Source organism: Calypte anna, chromosome 15, assembly GCF_003957555.1.
Source record: "Calypte anna isolate BGI_N300 chromosome 15, bCalAnn1_v1.p, whole genome shotgun sequence".
Taxonomy (NCBI): Eukaryota; Metazoa; Chordata; class Aves; order Apodiformes; family Trochilidae; genus Calypte; species Calypte anna.
Genome location: NC_044261.1, coordinates 8,066,331 through 8,086,668, shown reverse-complemented (window position 1 = coordinate 8,086,668; position 20,338 = coordinate 8,066,331). Strand labels below are relative to the sequence as shown.

Here is a 20,338-nt window from a genome sequence, read left to right as displayed (position 1 = left end):
CCCATCACAAATCACAGCAGTAGGTCTTCCCCTGCTCATGTTTTGCATTAGTATATTGAACTACATACTCTGTCCCCTCAGAGATTAATGCCTCCATCTGAGGAAACAGCTGAATACGTGCTGGTGGTAGTACTTTCATCATTAGCAAATGGGAGGCTGTGGGAGGAGAACAAAATTTGCATGTGTTGGATGTTGGCCTAAACATACTCTCCCTGAATTCTGGACATCAGGGAAGAATTGATAGAGATAAGTACTTATTCAGCAAACCCCAGACCAGAAAAACAAAACAAAACAAACAAAGCAAAAAAAAAAAAGAATCCTACTTTTTTAATTAAAAGCTTTTCAGCTGCCTTTGTTCCAAATGAAAAATGTTTTGCTAATACCATGTGTCTGCAGAGTGCACTCCAAATATCTCAAAGCTTTATTTGCTGTCAAGTGGCATTACATTTATCAGTTGTCCTTGGGTAAGTTTTCAAATCCCTGAAGTTTTGAAATCTTTTCATTAGCCTGTTTTTTGGAAGACAGATTTGAGAGACATTTAACTGCTACAAATGTTAAACTGCCCATTCAAAGAAAATATTATGGCTCGTGCGTGCACATGGCATCAATTACAGCTTGCTCCTGATCCTGGTAAAGACTGAGTACCTTCACAGCCCTCATGCTACTTTGAAGTTCCACTTATTCACTAGAGTGTTACCCAGTGTGTCTGCTTAAAAACAAACCTACTGTTCTTAGAATAAAAATTAAGTACCAACAGAGAGAGGCTGACTTTACCACCCTGCATGCAGAAAACTACCTTGGAACCCTCGTTTAATCAAAACCAAGTTAAACCAAGTTTTTTTCTCAACAATCAGCACATGAAGGAACAAATAAGAACACGCAGTACAGAACAAAGAACATTTATCACTGTGGTGTTTTGGCCTCTAACTGAGCAGCATTTGTATCAACTTCCTCCTTCCCTTTGCACCAGGGCTGTGTGTCTGTGCTCTGCACCTGTGGTCACTAGAGATTTTTACCACACTTCTTGCAAGAGTGCTAACCATGGTGCCTTGGCTGTTTTCCAGGGAAGGGGGATACAAGGTTTTGCCTGCCTAGAAATCATCTAAGATGTTTCAAACCATTTTCTTCACTCCCTGCCTTAACCTTTTGCAACTGTTATGTTCTACATTAGAGAGAGCACTGGTAAAATAAATTCCTTTGTCTGTCCAATCTGCCAAGTAGCTTGATTTTTTAATTTTTACTGGTTTCTCTGTTAAAATTTGAACTAGCCCCTTGTGACCATTGACAAAAGCCTGAAATTGTAAACCTTGTGGGTGACATATGCCTAGAAGTGAGAATGAAAACAAGTAGCTAAGCATTATTGTATTTTTTTAAAAGGTGTTTTTTTACATTCATTATTAATTCCATCCTTATCACATGCCATGCCCTAGACCTATGTTGCAAAGGTTTGTGCATGCTGCACCACCACCTTTTAACCATACACTATCAGTAATGCTATGGGTTCCTGGAGATATGGATGGAATTGTGACATATGCCTAGAAGTGAGAATGAAAACAAGTAGCTGAGCATTATTTCATTTTTTTTTTTAAGGGGAGTTTTTTACATTCATTTGTGCTGAAATTACACAGGTACTCTAGTTATATTTTGGTTTAAGGGCTACTTCAACAGATACTGTTACCAAATTCACATTGAATTCCCTTATCAGTTTTACAGTTCCCACCAAGCACTAAATAACTGCTGGAATTCAGGATGTGAGTAACAGCAGGCAGGTACTGCTACTTCTACATGGGCATTTGGTTTGTGCTGTCACTTTTCCACCAAAATTTTAAGTGCAGGATGGTACCTGAATGAGAGTTATCTGGCAACCTCAGGTCAAACACTGCATCAGACGCTGCTTTTGTGTAGAAAAATGGTGCCATGAGGTGTTGCTTGTTGCTAATTTTCACTGATAACTGTGATAACTGCAGATGCTTGGTGTCACAATACTGAGCACCCTTTCCATCACGTATCCATAGAGCCGTGGGCATTGTAAGGGCAGCGTGTGTTTGGTGCTGCAGTCGATATTCAGGTCAATACCACACAATTGTGTAAAGAGCAAACTGGTGACCAGAGTGTACGAGCAGGGGTGCTGCCCAGGAGGCACATTGTTTTCTCTGCAGCTGAGATATGATGTTCTGATAAGGATGCAGACAAATCAGAGAGAGCGAGCAGGTGGTCTGGGTACCACCATGGCTGGCAGGAGCTGGTTTGGGCAGTCCTGAGCAGTGGATGGGTCCAACGTGTGAGTTCCTGCAATGAAGGGGATGACTTGTTGGCCCAGGCCAAGTGGGAAAAAAAAAACAAACTTGTGAGTCACTGCATAACGAGAGACTGAGGATGGCCAGAACGGAGCAGCAGGCTCAGGTTGGGAGATGTTCTTTATCACAACAGTTTCATGTTGAGCTCTGAAGCGGGGTGTCTGGAGAGGTTCCTCAGAGGAGTGAGGCACCCACACACTTCCCAGTGCCTGCGGGAGGCCTGGCTCCATCCCCTGAGGAACAGCGGGGCTGAGGCGGGTGACGGCGGGAGGAGAAGGAGTGACAGGACCCACCTATCGCCCCTCCATCCCCTCAGGTACCACTCGGGCTCTGGCATCGATCCTGTGGTGAATTTTTGAAATTCACCCGAGCGGACCCATTTATTTAGCTGCTGGAAACAAATTTATCACCGGCCCGGGGTGGGCTGTCGGCAGGAACCGACAGGAACACCCCGCTCCCATCCTCAGGAGCAGCTCCCGCCGGCGCGGAGGGGTACGAGGGGCCGCACCGCTGACTCAGGCCCAGCCGCCGGCGGCGCCTTTAAGTGCGGCGGACTCGGCCCCTCGCCTCAGGTGGCCGTCGCCGCTGCCGCCGCCGCGCCTGCCTTCCCCCACCGCTTCGCACCGCGCTTGCGCCGCGGCCGCCGGGGCTGGCACTCGGGTCTCAGCCGCACCGCACTCCGCAGAGCTTTGTCTAGAAGCCGGCGGCGGGAGGGCCCGGCCGGGAGGCGAAGATCGGGTGTGAGGCGGGAGCCGTGAGGGGGACCCGCGGCCCAGCTGAGTGCCAAGAGTCGAGGGGCGCAGGCGGCCCTTAAGGTGGACTCGCGTTTAAGGTGGACCGGTCCCGTAAGGTGTCCCGGGAGTTAAGGTGGATCGCGCTTAAGGTGGACTCGCCGCCAAGCCGCGCCTGCGAGGCGGGAAGGGCCGGGGCTCGGCATGGAGAGCCCCGCCTGAAGCGGCTGCCGGAGGAGCCGCGCCGGTCCGTCCTGAGGAAGAGATGGGGAAGGCCCGCTGCTGAGGAGCCAACTTCTCCCTGGCCTCTAACAATGACCAGCTCCCGGCCGTTCTGCAGGAAGAGGCAGCCCATGGACGAGGGCGAGGTGGGGGAGCGGAGCCTGGCTCTGAGCTGCCGGGGGTGACTGGAAAGGGGGTCCCCCATTCGGCGGGTCCCCGGCTCCTGGGGGGGAGCAGAGGGTGGTGGTGTGTGTCCGCGCCGCGTTGTGTTTGGATTGGGAGAGGTTTAATTTTCTTTAAAGGGAGCTCCTTCATCACCGCCATCCTCCTCCTCCTCGTCCCTTTGCAGCTCTGAAGCCGTCCCGGCCGCAGTCTCCCCGCCGGCCCCGGGGAGCCCCCGGAGCAGCGACATGGAGACGGTGGGAAAGTTTGAGTTCAGCAGAAAGGACCTGATCGGGCACGGAGCCTTCGCTGTCGTCTTCAAAGGCAGACACAAAGAGGTGAATAATCCTGTCTTTCTATTTTTATTTTTTTTTTCTTTCTATTTATTTATGGGTCTGGGCCGAGCCTGACACCGCGTCCCGGTCGCCCCGTCCCCACTGGGCTAAGGTGGTTATTCTTAACCTGGGCGTCAACCCGGGCACCTGGGCAGCTTTCGTGTTGGTGATCACGTTTATTATTATTTGTTATCGTTATTCTGGAGTTTCTTTGGGGGGCAGGCGTGTGTCCCAGCAGGAGCCGGGCAGGTGGCTTCACCTTGCGGCTGGGCTGGAGGCCAAGGTGTCTGCGGGGACCTCCTGCCCGCCCAGGCTGGCCCCTGCCTTGGAAACAAGCCCCCCAAAAAAACCAAACAAAAAAGCCCCCACACTGTCTGTGAAGTGTGTAGAGGGCTCTTGCTTTGTTGTTTGGTTGTGGGGGTTTTCTTTGTGTGTGAAGTTTCGTCTTTCTCCACTTCATTTTCCCAAGAGGAGGGGAAATCGCTCGCTGGTAAATAAAAGGAAAGGAATCTGGCAGTGGATTTTCTATCATTAGGGCTTGGGATAAGCCATGGCTCCCACAGTGCCTTTATTTCTAGTGATTAAATAAGAGGATAATCATCATATAAGGCAGTAGCAAAAACCCCAATCGTGGGGTTTTCTCCTTGGGCTTACAAGCATAATACGGGAAAGGGCAAGTCTGAACAAGTGAGGAACAGGCATTAGGATATCAAGAGGCCTTTACCAGTGCTGCGAGACACTTGTTTTAGTAATAATTGTAATCTGTTAAGAGGCTGCCTGTCCTAATGTAAATTAATGGTGAAATTTACATTTCTCTTTGAATTACATGTGTACTCTTTCAGAAACCCGAGCTGGAAGTAGCTGTGAAATGCATTAACAAGAAAAACCTTGCAAAATCTCAAACTCTGCTCGGCAAGGAAATAAAAATACTTAAGGTAAAAGTACCCTGACTTGTTTTCTTCAGTCTTTTGTTATATATGTGCTTTATTGCTCCTTGCTTATGGCTTTTGTTATACATTTTCTAGGAACTGAAACATGAAAACATCGTGGCCTTGTATGACTTCCAGGTAAATACATTCATTTATGTTAAAGCATTCTGGATTTGGGAGAGGTTGAATGGAGTTTCTAGTATTTTAGTTCTTAACATATGTTTCTGTATTCAGAAGTGTATTCTAAGGAAAAATCTTTATGTTAGGGAAAGGTAAACGAATGTGGCTGGGCAGATCATGTGTTGATTGTTGCCTGGACCACAGAACTCAAATGCTGCTGGGGATTGAGGTGGGAGCTCTGCTTCCAAGATGTGTGCTGAGTATGTCTGTTGGAAGCTCATCAGTTCCCAAAATGTTAGAAATAAAATTACAGTAGTTATTCTTGGCATACCTACCTTTTGTTTTCTTTTTCTGGTCTGGATACACTCCCTAAGAAAATTTCTTTTTCCTAAGCAGTGTAAAAATAGTGTGAGCATGACTTTGTAGCATATGATTGTCTCCAGTTCCAGAGGATTTTCGTTTGCATTCTTCTGTTGTCCTTGTGGCAATCACTAAGTGTTAAAAACTGCAGCAGACATTTTTAGATTATTGTGGTATCCCACAGTTGCTTTTTCCTTCAAAGTCAGCTCTGAAGATCTAATCTCCAGGGCTAAATCCACTCTGAAACCCAAGTTATGCAATGAGTTGTTGTTTTTTGGTTTGTTTTTTTTTCTTCCTTAAATTTTTAGTTAAAATATCCTGCTGGGTGGAGGGGCAAGCTTTGTTTGACACCTTTATAAAGGTGTCGTAGGCTGTCAAATGGAACAGCCTGTTCCTGGACGGAGGTGCTGGTCCGTACGTGGGTACCACCTGTGCCACCCTCAGCTCTGGTATTTACGAGTGACAGCTGTGTGACTGCTGACACCCCTGGACCCTGAGGGTGGCCCTGGGGTGTCTTATCAGGAGCTGGCTGCCCTGTCCCTCCTATCACGTGTCCGGTGGCCACCGTGTTTGTTGACATTCTTCCTTCTGCTGTGGATTGGCTCCGGTGGCCTCTGCGTCACCCGAGTCCCGGGTGGCTGGAGCAGCCGGTTTGCAATGCCTGCTGGATGCTGTAGTCTGTCCGCGTCACCGCGCACCTCTGTCACCTCCCTGTCCCTCTCCGTGGGAGGTGTGTGTGCATGGGGGGGCTATGGTGAAGTGCTGCACCCTTTGGGGGGGTGCTTAATGCCTGGTGTTGTCTTGGTGAGAGGTGGAGGGTTTGGGGCTGCTCTGGGAGGGAGGAGAAGATGCTGGGAGCAGGGTTGTGTCTTGGAAATGTCCTTGGGGTAAGAGACTGTGTGCTGCTCCTCAGCCACTGTGGTCTTGTAAAGCAGTGACTGCCTTTGGCCTGATGCATGCTGCAGAGAGCTGGAGTAGTTACCTCTGTGCATGGGGCACTTGTGATCTCGTGGGTTTTTTAATTTTCTGCAGCTTCTAAGTTTACTTAAGATTTTCAGTGGAGGGAGGGAGTGGCTGCTTCTGCTCTTCTTCTGGTGTTTGCATTTGTATGAAGTATTATGCGGCTGGATTTTTTTTATTGCAAATCTTTCAACACCTTTGTTTGGGTTCTGTTCCTCACCCTGCTTCAAATAACTGCCTGGTAGGAAGCAGCTCAAAGATGTTTCCTGCAAAAGGAGTGATTTCATCACTGTTACAACTGCAGCAGTGTATTTTTCTCTTTATGTGATGGCAAATGAGCTTCAGTTAAATTCTGTGTGTAGCAGTGTAGCCTGATGAAATACATGCAAAAAGCTGTTTAAGGTACCAGGAAAGAGGAATTTAAGAATGGTCCTGGGCTCAAAGCATGTCCAGTTATACGTTTAGTTACCCGTTGCAAGAGTCTGCATGTATGACCTGGGTCATTTGGTTTCTTGGACAAAATGAGATGTCTTGGGTGGCATTAGGATCTTAGGTAGTGCTACCAGGGTGTGGAGTCACCCCTGGTGTAGGGTAATCAGTAATCAGACACAGTCTGATGTGGTCCACCCGCATGGGCTGTGTGTATAATGTGTCTGGCCTTGCTCTGTGTCTCCTAGGAGTTGTGTGAGAGTAAATCATCTCCAAAAATAGAAGTGCAGTTCTGTGGAAAGCTGGCTGCTGCCCACCTTTCCTTATACTGTGGAAAAGACTACTTCTTGCCTTGTTCCTCTGACATGAGATTAGTTGCTTCATTCATAGCTGCATGTATATTTACCCTTGAAAATTACATAGTTGCAGTTAATTGAGCCTTTACTTTTAGGCTTTCTAAAACTAAAGAGAGTTTATTCTTGTCTTACAACATCATAGAGCAAAAAAGGAAAAAATGTTTCCTGTGAATCAATGTTGCCCTGTAACTTTGTCTGTTGCTGCATTTTGTCTTCCCTTCTTCTGCACCTCCTGTCAGCAGTGACTTTAACTTTTACTCGTGTGTTCCTTACACACAAGGAAATGGTTGCCAAAACCACAGAGTCTGTAAGTGAGTGATTACACCCAGGGATGCTTTAGGTTGCATTTTCCTGGTTAAAAGCTAATGTTAACCAGGCCTCATACAACTCCAGAGTTTTGAAGTAATGCCAGATTTGCCCCAGACAGACACTTACAGTGCTGATACTGAATACTGACAGCAGCTCCCACCCCAAGACATTTATTTTAGCTTTCAAATCCAGGAAAATTGCTGTGTTCCTTCTTGTTTTATAGATCTCTGTGATACTTGTTCATAAATAATGACAAAATAAGAAACTTCCTGGTAATGAATGTTACTAGTCAATGTTTAATGCATAAATGTGCAGTGCCTGGACTTCAATAGATCTCCTCACTGAGAGTAGCATCAGTACATCAGAATGGCTCAGGATGAAATATGCATATTCCAATTATTATGTGCTCATGTATTAATGAGAGGTACTGTGAATTGTCTAGGAGCTTGATGTGAACTCCTTCTCAAAAAGAGAGTAAGTCATACTGTACTGCATTTCAAGAAGTACTGACTAGTTAATGTCTGTATGGAGTTGTGGTGCAGTTCTTTCCTAGGCAGAGGAGGTGTTTGACATAAAGTAGAAATGGATAACTCCATGTGCAGGGTATATGAGTTGCTACTGAGAAATCCCTGACTCCCCAGCTGGATTGTAGTGGGGCAGGAGTTGGGATCTCCAGCCTGCAGCAGTCAGGAGGAGTACAGTAGTCTGGAGGGACATCTGGAGATCAGAAGTCTTTTTATTCATTTTGAAGACAGCCAAGTGAGCTCTTGTTCCATCAGGTGGAAGCTAGTGACAACAAGGATAAAAACAATGGTTTCTGCTGCATGAAGACTAATCCTGGAAATGAGGTTTCTTAGAACATAGGTTTCCAAAACTCTTGAGGATCAGCTCAACTCTTCAGATGTGTTGACCCTGAAAGGTTAGCAGCATGTGTTTTGGTTTCTTTTGTGATTCAGGATGTTGAATCTGAGTCTGTGATCAATGCAAAGATAGAAAAGTCACTCTTGAACTTGCTGGATCCTGGGAGCACTGCATGCTAGGCCTGGACATAAATCTTGCTTTGGATATTAGAAAGCCTTTTCCTGCATGAAATAGGAAGAAGGATTACTGGCATTTACTGGCATGTTTTCCCTAGTTATGTGCTGTGATCTGAACTTCCTAAAGCAACCTAGCTACAACTGTGCTTTGTTTTGTTTGTTTGCTTTGTTTTAATTTTCACATAGGTGGAATGGGCTGGTTGTAGGGATGTAGTAGTTAACACCATGCAGGGAGTACATTCTGGTTCAGCCTATGTTACCTGAGGGTCTGCTTTCCAAAATTTATATCGAGTTGGCATATTCTACTCATCAGCTGGAGAATGCATAATTCACTCATGCACTACAGACTTACCCAAAATATGTCTGCTGGGGTGACTGGATCACCTGGAGCTCCTGAAGAGGAGACAAAGAACACTTTGCAGTTTTTGTTGTGCACATGCATTAAGTAATGGATGGCAGAATAAACACTCCTTAGCTTAATGATCAGTCACCCTGGGCCGGTCTTGAGAGCCAAGTAATGACACATTTGTTCTGTTGCTGCCAGTCCCTGGGATCAATAGGATTGTGGCTGCTGGGCTGTGGTGTTGTGTTGTGCTGTCTGTGCCATCATCCTTTCCCAAAGCAGAGCCTTTAGCAGCTATCCAAGTCTTGTGGACGTGACTTCTGCTGTCCCCTGGGAGCTCAGGAGCAGCGAGTACAGCAGTGTCCTTTGGTGTGCCCTCCAGCACCGCTCGCTTCTGCTGCGCCGCTTCCCCGAGGAGTGTGATGTGGGATGAATCAGTGCTGCTGCAGTGTCACCTCCTTGTCTTGCCACCTTTTCTGCCACCTAATGCAGGCTCGTTCCTCAGGCACTGCTGTTAGGGTACCCCGTCCTGGGAGACAGGGCTCCACTGTGACACTTGGAATGACTCAGGAGGTACTCTGTGTCTGGGAGATCACACTCCTGAGGTCAGGCTGCCTGCCTGGTTAAATCCTGTTTTAATTCCATCCCTGAGCAAAGCTGGCAAGTTGCCTGGTGAGTGGGTGTAAAGTGCAGGCTTCTCTGAACTCCCAAGCAATCCTCTTCCTGCTTGCACTGCAGACAAGAGCTATCCTGCTCTATCAGCATCCTTGCATCAGTAGAAGGGAATCACTCTGTTACTGAAGATTTGATCTGGCTTAATTTAGAGCCAGAAGGATAAAAGGATGGAAAACCCAACACACCCTGCCAGTAGTTCTGTAGGATGAGGCTTGAGAGTTAAGTGGACTAAAAGGAGTATATTCATGGAGAGCAGAGATTTCTGTAGCCTTGTACCTGTTTAATGTTGGCTTTACTAGCTGAGTATCCCACTGTGCAGATCACAAAACATCTAGCAAATGCTGACCACTAAATACAGAGCTCAGAGGAGTCACGGGCTTTTTTTAGAGGGAGTGGTCTTGTTGCATTTCTGAAATCATGATCACTGTTTTACTCATCCTGTGTGTAAAGCACATACCTGTGTCCCTCTCACATGATTAAGGTGTCATGGAAGAGCCAGCAACGTAGAAGTTAATAGCATCTGAAGCTCCTGTGGAAGGCAGCATTACTCAGGCTGTAATGACAGATTAAGGAATGTTTCCCAGGAGTAATTGGAAACTGGTAGGCTGGTGTGTTCACAGTTTGACAGCAAAGCTCTGGTAATGGCTGAGGTGCTTATTCGTGCTGCAGCTCTTGAATGTCCATTGGTGTTTCCACTAGGAAAATTTCTACTGCTTAAATCCTTGTGATGGTTGAATGCAGTTGGTGGGAGGGAGCAAAGCAAGGAGGTGGAAATCAGAGAACCACTGTTAGAGTTTCCTTCAAATATTTGTCAGTTCAAACCAAAGCACAATGAAAAGATTTAATTTTGTGACCAAACTGGACTTGACCCTAAAGTAGGGAACTGCAATAAAAGTGTGTGTTGCAAAGGCTCATCTTGATGCTCAAGTATATCTAGAGAATTGTGTATTTTCCTTTTACTTTCCCTTTCTTGCATCCTGTGCCTTCCCACCTGAGAAGCTTTTGCACAACAGGCAAACTAGGAAATGGTAAATGTAGAGTTAGTGTTGGTGGTAGATGTAGGTGAGAAGCTAAGCAAGGAGTGTGGTGGCCTTTGATCTGCCAAGTCAGGGAGAAAAGGGGTTTTGTTTTGCTTTACTTTCAAAATAAGTGTGTACTTGCTTGTTCTTCACTGTTAGTTGTGTGTTTTGTTTGGATTTAGGTTTTTATTTGCTGTTGTTTATGTTCATGTAGCAATAGTAAGTGGCAAAATTGATGGAAAGTGAACACGGTCTTCCAAGGCAAAGTTTCCCAGGTACAGACCTAACTATACTTTGCTTAAGAGAAGCCATCTGAATTTCTTCAGATGTTATGGTTCTACTCTGAGAAATTTAATAAATGTCTACAGCAAAATCCAGGGAAGAGCCCTGCTGACAGATAGTTTTAGGCTCCTTTTGTGCTCAGTGTAATGCCAAGAAGTGCTTTAACTGTATGGTGTGTCCTGCTTTATGATGTGCAGGCCTTAAATAGAGATGCTCTCAGAATGCAAAATGAGGATGTCAAAGCTGCATTTGTTCATTAAGCAAGGTTCTTGCAGGGGGGGTTATAGAGATGAATCAAATTCTGCATCACTGGTTGTTTAGGGCAGTAATGTTCTGTCTGGCTGCAGGAGCACCTGGCTTGTCTCCTAGCATCAGAATAACAGGAGAAATTAGGTCAGCTGTGCTGGCATACTAAAGATCACACCAGACAGTGCGGTTCCATCAGGGGGAATGAAAGATGCAGAATTTGAAGTCATTAGAGATCCTATTTAGCAGAGCATCTTATGTTTTCAGGGATGGCCTCCCAGCCAGCTTGGTACCCCAGAGGGCAAGAGCTGCTGGCACAATGGGAAAGCCCCACAGATCACAGCCAGGGGTGAGGTGGTGTCAGCAGGGCTGAGACACAGCCCTCAGGGCTGGTAGGTGGGTTTGGAGCACATGGGCAGGGAATTTCTTATGTATGTGTGCTGCTCAGTGCCACTGTGGACACAGCTGGGCAACTTTCTGCTTGCAGGATTTTTCATTTGTGTTGGACTGACTATAATTTTTTTTGTGTGTGTGTGTGTAGCTGGCAATTATAGACATAGGTTTTTTGTTTTGTTTTTTAAAGACTGTAGATTCAAGGCCATGCTGCTCTGGCTTCTGGTAATTGGATATTTTTTAAACCACTTAACTAAGGACTTTTTTAATTGGAAAACTTATGATTTTTTTCTCTAAACTCCTTACTATAACACCATTTGCTATGGCAGTGTGTGTTGTCTTAAATCTGGTAAATGAAGTATGAAATAAGTGGATGTAAAGGAGACTTGCAAAGGCTGGTCAGTCATGCAGCTGCCTTAGAAAACCCTGTGGGTACTGGGCCTCTTAATTTCCAGAGTTGCATAAAAAAATTCTCCTACAGGATATCAGATTGTGTTTGGGATATGCCATTCAAGAACAAGCTGTTCCCAGCTTTATTAGTAGAACCACACTACTTTGGTTCTAAAAATCAAACTTCCAGATTGAGTGGCTTTGTTTGAACATCTCAGTCAGTGAATGTGTCTCAGAGAGTGTATGACTGAAATGGAAATGTTGGCTCTTGCAGCCTGCCTTGACCCACGGCTCCCCCCACTTCTGCTCTTTGGGCAGGCTCATGAAATGCAGCCTTATGGTATGCTAGGATTTCATCCCAGTCCATGTGACTGAGCTTAAGGTAACAGAGAATTCAACCTTAAATGTTTTTTTTATAATATGACTGTTTATACAGAAAGGAGATGAAGAATAAATATTAAAAAGCAAAATGGATCTTCAGGGTATTTATCAATGTTTTTAGAACTCTGAGGTTTCCTCTCTTGATAGCATTAACAAAATGCATTGCAGTATGCAGTAAGTAACCAGTTCTTTCTACTCCATGTCAGAAAGTAGAGTTTTCAGGATTCTGCTCTTTTTTTTTCCCTCCACAGTCTCTAAGCCATGCAGGGCTGGTGTATGCAGATGTGACTGCACTGCATGCTCAGGGCAGTAAGGCAGGAGCTGGGGGCACAAAGTGGTGTAGGTGGTACTTGCAGTACCCCCAGACCAGCACCACTGCTGTACGAAGTGATTGCTTTTCAGTGCTTCAGCAGCAAGAGCCTTCAATTTGCTCTGATGAATGTTTTTGGTCTGGTCTTGCAGCTCTGTCACTTGTGGAACCTACCACTTTGGCTCTATTCTTATTATGACAGTCATCCTGTAGTTTGGTTTCTGTGGTTAGGCTCAGGTGCAGCTCTCAGCTTTGACTTGCTGCAGTGCATTGCTCTGCAGAGGCCCAGTCTGCCTCTGAAGGAAGAGTCATGTTGTCCTGTTCCAGCTCTCTGCAAGCCTGGAGCTCAGGGCTTTGATGAAAGGGCTTTTCCTGATCTCAGGAAGCCTGCACTGAGCTTGAGTGAAGCCAGCAGTGGGGTCAGTGGGGCTTGTGCTGCCTGGAGGTAGAGGTGGAGAGGGGAGAAGGGCAGGGATTGTTCTGGAGGAAGCTGTAGGATGCTGATGTCCTGGTGGAAGGAATGGTGGATGGAAGGAAGCTGGTGGAAGGCATGGTGAAGTTCTTTCACATTACTTGAAGATCCAGCTGTCCTACCATTTGTCTAGATGGGTGTTAGCTGCCTGGCAAGCAGCAGTTCCACGGATGTTGTCTTGTTTGTTTTTTAACGTCATGCAGTCAGACTTCAGGACTGTTGCCAGGGGGATGGGAAGTGCTTTCCCCTCCCTTCCTGAAGCCCTCGTAGAACCAAAGGATAGCTTTCCTGCTGTTTTTATCCTGCCCTGAAGTACAACCTGTCCTGAAACAACTAGTCTGTTTTATTAGCAGAGAATACTGTAGTGCTGGAACAGGGTAACACTGGTCCTTGGTATTGTTCTTGTTCTGGTCCTACAGAAGTCTGCAAGGTGGCCACAAACCACTTCTGTGCTGCAGGGCCTCCCTTCTCCTTGCCCTGTGCCTCTGGTGTTCCACATCCTGGAGGGAGCTGACAGGTCTGGAGGAAGCAGAGTGCAGTCAAGAGCCAGGACAGTGTCTGTGGGACTCACTGAGTCTTCCTGCTTGTGTGATTCCCTGGGATCTACCTGAAGAAATTAGGAGCCCTCATTCTTTTGGGAAGAGCTGCTGACTGTGGTAATAACTTTCTAGTCAGTAGCAGTGAGCTTTATTTCTGGATCTGGATGTGCCAAAACAGGCAAAGTGTACTGGTGGATAATGGTATTTCTTGTGAAACGCACTCATTTATCACTTCCAGTGTAAACCTTATGAAGGAGGAAAGTGTCTGCTGGCTTTTTATAACATCCTAACTCTTGGTACAGGACCTTACTGGCTTCATGACTTGAATCCCAAAAATCTGTCCTAAATGGTGCTTTTCCCTGGCTGTGAACCTGTGCCTGGGTTTGAGAAACATTTTGTGGTATTGTGTGTCACTGAGGAGAGGAGATTATCCTGCAGTAAATGAGTACTTTCCTCTTCTATCCTCCTTTTCTTCCTTCATCAGAGTTAATTGTTGTCTCCTGAATTGGAAACCTGCTTGAAATGTTCTTGAGTTCCTTATTGGTAAGGTTCAGAAGTAGTAAAGAGAGTGACCAGAGAAATGCAGTAGGCTCCAAGATACTTCTTTAAGATTTCTACATGAGGTCAGAAGGCCTGTGAATATCTTTTTAGCTATTTGCCGTAGATCTGTTTTCCAGAGAGTCAGTGTTGGTGGGTGCTTCCACAATTCAGATTAATGTTACTATTGTCTTCTGTCTCACTTCCATTCAAATGGCTGCATCAGGACATAATCCTTGCCTAGCATGATGGTTTTCCTTTACCTCTTTAGAGGTGAGTCTGCTCAAGCCAAGCTGTGAGCCAGAGAGAAATAACATCAAGAGATTTTACAGTTTGGAAATTTTCTTCCCTCTCCCTCAAGGATGGGAGCTCGGGAGCCCCTGCCTTAGATTGGAGGCTTTCCCAGGGCTGTTGGCTGAGGAGTTGTTTTCTGTAAAGAAAAATGTGTCCATTACAGCCCGTGTTCAGGACTCCAGGGCCGCTGTCAGAAGAGTGATGAGTAAAGACTAGAGGCCAAAAGGGTGCTGGCTGCATGAGATCCTCCTGGCAGAATGGGAGGTTGCAGCACTCTGTGGTTCTGTGCAACAGGGTGGGGGGGGAAGCACCATTAAAAAAAAGGAAAAACACTGACCAGAAAAGCTTAGCTGTCAGTTGATGTTGAATTATTCTTCCCCTGTCACACCCTCAGCTTTATTTCATGCTTCTGTTGTGTTGGTACAGTTGGTGAGTCCTCACCCCATTTACAGAGATGCGTGTGCTGAGATTATCTTGGCTCGGCAGCTGCTCTGGTGCTGTTGGAGGCAGTGCTGAGCAGCACGAGGTGGGGATCTGCTGAGGGGTACAAACCAAAAAGCTTTGCAGTCAGCCAACAAATGGGCAATGAATGCTGCTCTTCAGGAGAGTAACAAAACCAGTTTTTGAGTCCATACAGCTCCTTTCCTGCAGGCAGTAAGAGCCTTGTCAGCCACGTAGTACTCGGCACAGGGGAACAGCAGAGCTGTGTTCATCTCCCAGGTGTTTCTCCTGCATCCCCCAGCCTTCGTGGAAAGGAGGGTTTGTGTGAGGTTGAGGCCATTTTTTGCTGGTTTTATTCCATTGTCTGTTATAGCCCTGGTCCCACGTAAATTGGTGAAACACTGCTTTGCTGAGAGAGTTTTTGCAGTGTTAGGTTGTTAAACCTCAAATTTTTCCATTCCTAAACATCTTTCTGAGCTGGGTGGCAGGCCAGGTGCTGGGGTAGAGTGCAGAGGAGGATTTCTCTAAGGAAGTTTCCTCTTGCAGACTTTTTAAGCTGTGGTAGGAGGATGACTAACTGTGGGTACACCCAGACATTTCCCTTTGGACACACCTAAACTCACACTTTCCAAGAAGAGAATCATGCCACCTTCTACTATGGGTGGAGAGAAAATTTTAAAGGAAAACAGGGCTGCTGGGGCTAAATGTCTGTAACACCAGCCTACTCAGTGTCCCAGGGAGGAATTTTAACACAGCACTGTTCTGGGGTGATTTATGCTGTACTGCTAAACGAAGTTTTCTTCATTGCTTTGTCTTCTGTCAGCAGTTGGGTTATTTGTAGACAGTAGAGGCTGTTGCCTATTTTTACACTCAATTAAATTGTAACTTCATCGCTGGGGCCTCTGCTGCAAGAACAGGCAGTGATCCAGGCTGATTAATTATCAGCTTAATGTCTTTGGCAGAGGCCTTTTGGTGCTGTTGTGGAGCATGGTCAGGGTACTGCTGCACTTTGAGAGGAAAAGTTTGGGAGTTGTCTCTTCTGTTCCCTCCATCAAGCTTGCTTAGTGACAGGATTAGCCTTGCTGCACACACTGACACATGAGTAGCAAATCCAGAGTAAAGTATGTGTAGTGCTTCTTGAACATTTGTCTCTGCAGAAATACAACAAACTGTAATGTTGTTCTTGTTAGTGATGTGGAAATGAGTGGCTTGGGCATTTTGTTTCTTTTTGGAGAGCCTGCAAATTTTGGCCTGCAGCATTTTTCCCTTGTTCTGTTAATGAAAAAATTAAGTACTCTGGAAGGATAAAAATGGAAAATAAATGGCTTCTGCTGCTGAATCAGCTTGAGAAAAGTCCATCAGCCTGTCTGAGAAACCAGAAGTCTCTTGAGGGAGTTGTGTCCATTGTAACCAAAGTAGGCTCCTGGCTGAATGATTTTTTCCAAATGAGAGCTTGTTTCCTGGGCCCTTCCCGAAATAAGTGCTTACTTTTGATGACAGAATTCCTACAAATCTCTTTCTGGAAAGTGACTCTTGAAATGTTGAAACTGCAAACGTGGAAAGGTGTCATCCCTGCTACAGGCAGCTGTGATCTGCAAATCCCACTTTGCTAAATGTTCCTCTGCTGCAGTGGGTGTGAATGCTGCAGGATGGAGAGTGCATCCTAGCAAGGCTTGAGTGTTCCAAGGATGCTGTTGCCAGTGTGTTTTTGCCACCTACTTCTCTCCTAGAAGCCTTTCAGGCATTGCCCTCTTACCTCTTCACTCTGTGCTGGTGGGATAAAAGCACTGACCAGCAAGGTCACTTTGTTGCTGGGGAAGCTGAGCAGAGCATCTCCCTGGTGTGTGTAGGTCCTTATTTAACCCTAGTGACTGTACACACTGGCTGCCAAAAATCAATTACTTGCTTCATGATGTTTGTTTGCAGAGTCTTTAAATAACATACAGTGGAAAAACAACCAAGCTGTACAGTATAAATTAGCTATTGGCTCATATCTTACTCCAAGCATCTTATGGACTCTGTTTGTGTTCCTGGGGAAGTGAGAGGCCTGTTTGTCTTCCATAAAACCTTGACTTTCTACTGCCCCTGCTAAGGATGACAGGACCTGGTGGGCTTTGAATGCTTCTGAAATATTTTTTGTCACTTGCAAAGCTTGTGATGATACCTGGAATTTTCTTCTTGAGCTGCTTCCCTTGGCTACTGCCTTGAGCCATACACTGGTTTCCCACTTGGTCTGAAGTGTGTGCAGGTGGATGACTTCCCATGTGCTGCTTTTAAATGCAGATATTGGAAACCAAGGCCTCTTCAAAGCTATGCTCATCATGCAGGGAAATGCAACCAACACCTTCTTACAGTACCACAGAAAATTGCTTTTTGGACAAACAAAGGGGCTTCCTAAAAAGCTCAGCTGGGCTTGGGAGTTAGAAGAGCTGGGGGGTGACCAGCCCCAGGGTCTGGTTAATGCTAACTGTGAGCAGAGGCTGCTGGACAGCCCAGTGCCTCTGTGGGGATGTTGGTCCTTCCTGCATCAGCTCTCACACCACAGCTGGTACAGCTTCCTCCCTTCTCCCTGGCTTCCTCAAACCAATCTTCCCAGCAAACATCTGGAAACTCAGGTTTCACATTGTGAGGTTTAAAGAGGACTGATGAGGGGTGCTGAGGACTGGAGGTGATGACAAAGGCTTGGTACAGGCTTGGTGGAAGGTAGAGTCCTGTGGGCTGACCATGATGAAGGAGGCTGAGAGCAGACAATGATACTCTTTAGAAACTAAACGGCTGGTAGGATAGGTGCTGGGGCTTTTTGAAATTATAGTTGGGTTCTGAAGAGGAACCAAGCAGGTACCTGTCTGAACAGTCTGTATCCAGAGGCATGCTGCCCTGCAGCTATGGAAATAGAGTGAATTCTCTTGCTTTGCTATTGCTTTCAGTGCTTCTCCAACTCACCCAGGTGAGTGCATTTGTGCAGGACTGGCTCTAGGGTTCAGAGGTGACTTGTGGTGTACAGACTTTACATAGTAGGTCTGCTTCTGTCTGGCTTCTGTTTCAACAAGAGGATTTAGAGTTGCTCACACTTCCAGACATATCCATCTGCTGTGGTTGGTGGCTCTGCAGAATGGGTGCAGGCAGCTGCTGGTGTCAGGGGGCACAGCCACAGGTTCCTGCAGCAGCTCCATGGTGCTGGGTATTTGTGGGGAACCTCTGCAATGTCCTGTGCTTGTACAGTGTGTGCCCAGCCTTCTACATGCTCCCTAAGGCCATGGCATGAATGAAGATCAGCTAAGATAAACTCAGGACTGGGAGAAGCATCACCTTGTAGTGAATTTAGAAAGACAAGCTATGGGCCTGGATTTTGTTTGTGTACATGATCATCCAGAAAGCTTTAACCACCTGATAGTAGCACTCTGTTTAATTTTTGTGTAGAAGTTCATTAGCTGATGATGTGTTGTTGACCTGAGATACTTTGGTTTAGTCCTCAAATTAAGAGTGGATCTATCAGGCACTTTTCAGCTGTGGAGTTGAGTTGCAGGTCTCAAAGTTCTGTTGCTCTTATCTCTCTGTTCAGACTAGTGCTGTTCATGTGGGCATAGCTGCTATAAAGGCCTAAGTTAAATGTGGAAATGATTAAGGCTCTAAGATAGTAATGTGCCAGCACCCACATTGCATGCCACTATTAAACCTAAAAGCTGGAAAGGAACAGGAAGACCCATGAATACAGAAAATTTCCCTGGTTAAATATCTACACACAGAAAAGAATAAAGTGCTTACATACCTGGCACTTTCAAAGTAAGCAATCATCCTCGAGTTACTTGACAGTGAAGTTTTTATAGAGTACAGTTTACCAGTTTAAAAAGAAATGCACCAGATGCGATGCACATGAAATATTTTAATGCATAAACTTGTGTTTTTTTCTATTTTCTCTGTCTTCAGGAACTGGCAAACTCTGTCTATTTGGTTATGGAGGTGAGTGTGTCTTTTTTTAAATTTCTTTAATTTAAGACAAATTCAAACTGACAAGTTTTGTTACCCAAGTAGTGTTTTCTGTTTACAGTCCCACCTGTGATGCTTTTGCTAATGTAGTCTGCAGCTGCATGGAGAACCAGAGCACTGTAGGTGAAGATAGCAGCCAGGGGGATTTTTCAAATTGCTGCTGTTAGAAGGTCATGCTGGCACAGGTTTAATCAGTCAGGCTCTTACCTCAAGGGTCAAACAAGTGTTACTGGGTATTTTCTGCTTCAAAGCTATGTGGAAAGTAAATTTCCTCCACGCAGCTTAGCTGCAAAGCTTTTGAACATTTTCTTTGCAGTCTTCACTCTGAGGTTTTGCTGACTTAGTGGTACAGAATGTGATGTGGGGAATTCCAGTTTTCAGCTGTGGCTGATCCCAGGCTTTTTTCAACCAACTCTCCGGTGGTCATCCTTCTGTTTTGTTCTGATTTTATCTTTGATGCCTGCACACAGATGTGCATGTGCAGAAAAGCTGGTTGATGCTGATGTATCATCATGCAATGGAACACACAGGGGAAACAGGACAGAGAAAGGAACCTACTGGAATGTTGTATTTTTTTCTTGCCAACTTCCGAAAACTTATTTTGACATATGTGGGGCTATTTATGTTTAAACACCATGGTAAGGTTGCTATCCTAGTGAAGTTTACTGTTTGTTGTTTTTTTTTTTTTTTGTTTAAATGTTTGATTTGCCTTGCATTAACTGAGCTTTCTGTTCTGTTTGCAGTACTGTAATGGTGGTGACCTGGCAGACTATCTTCACAGTAAGTAGAAAAATATGGAGAATATCCTCTGTATTCAGAAGAAAACACTGACTGTTTTAGCTCATTAAAATTGCTAGGGTTTGTGGAAGATTTAAGTAGCAGATGGTTGTTTCCTTTTTTTTTATTCCTACAAAATACACAGTATCACTGCTTCTCTTCTAACAGGTTCACCCTTGATAATAATTTGAAAACTGAGAAACCATGACAATAAAAGCTAATCTTGTAGCCTTTCCTATGTAGGTCAGTGGTGACTGTTGTCAATAGCTATGTATTTTAGTTACAATGGCCTTATAGATTAAACATTTTAACACTGCTAGGGACATGGTTTGTCTTTTCTTTTCTTTTTTTTTTTTTGTCACTGGAAAAATGCTATTTATACCAAAGTCTTGCAGTTCTGTAGGATTGGATTAAAATAAGATCCCAAGAGTATATTTCATTTTCTCCTTAGTTTTCCCCTAAGGATGCTTCCACATCTAGGCCAGAACACATTTCTTTCTTCACAGTGTGTTGAGGGTGACTGTAGTGTGGAGCCAGTGCTGTGGGGATGATCAAAACTACAAACTTCAGGGTCTTTTGGTATCTGTGACTGTGGTGCCTTGAAGAATTGTACCTAAGTACCTAAGCATTGAGGGGATAACATGCTGAACAAGTGGCTTAGCTGGAGTTAGACATAGCCCTTATTTTCTGTTGGCCTGACTATGTATTTTTTTTTTAAAGTAGCTTTCTTGGTGTTTTGCATGTTAACTGGAAGATTACCAAAAGTAAGGAGGCAAATTTCATGTCCTTTCTTGTGTGTCTCTGATTAAACAAAAGTTTGTTCACATTGTTCAAATTAAAAGCTAGTCAACTGGATAATACTTCAGACTCCTTATTTGAGGTACACAAAGCCTGGAAATAGCAAAAATTGAAGGATTAAAAGCTAAATTGACATTTGCCCTACAGCTAGTGTTTGTATCCCTAGAATGTGTATTTTGAGCTTGATGCTAGTGTGTGGCACTCTGT

General features: G+C 45.3%; 1 protein-coding gene across 10 annotated transcripts in view; it reads left to right on the top strand.

Annotated features, from left to right (window-relative positions):
• ULK1 (unc-51 like autophagy activating kinase 1) overlaps positions 1–20,338 on the top strand; it is a 96,399-nt gene that overhangs the window by 15,084 nt on the left and 60,977 nt on the right. For 2 of the 10 annotated variants that reach the window (XM_030460432.1, XM_030460431.1), the window contains exons 1-6: positions 2,915–3,396; positions 3,600–3,750; positions 4,590–4,682; positions 4,773–4,814; positions 18,497–18,529; positions 19,300–19,336. In XM_030460432.1, the coding sequence (XP_030316292.1) occupies positions 3,661–3,750; positions 4,590–4,682; positions 4,773–4,814; positions 18,497–18,529; positions 19,300–19,336 (295 nt within the window). In that variant the 5' untranslated portion in view covers positions 2,915–3,396; positions 3,600–3,660. Of the gene's footprint in view, positions 1–2,909; positions 3,397–3,599; positions 3,751–4,589; positions 4,683–4,772; positions 4,815–5,440; positions 5,887–18,496; positions 18,530–19,299; positions 19,337–20,338 lie in introns of those variants that run through there. The other 8 variants (XR_003988213.1, XR_003988212.1, XM_030460438.1 and 5 more) reach the window with 6 other exon arrangements.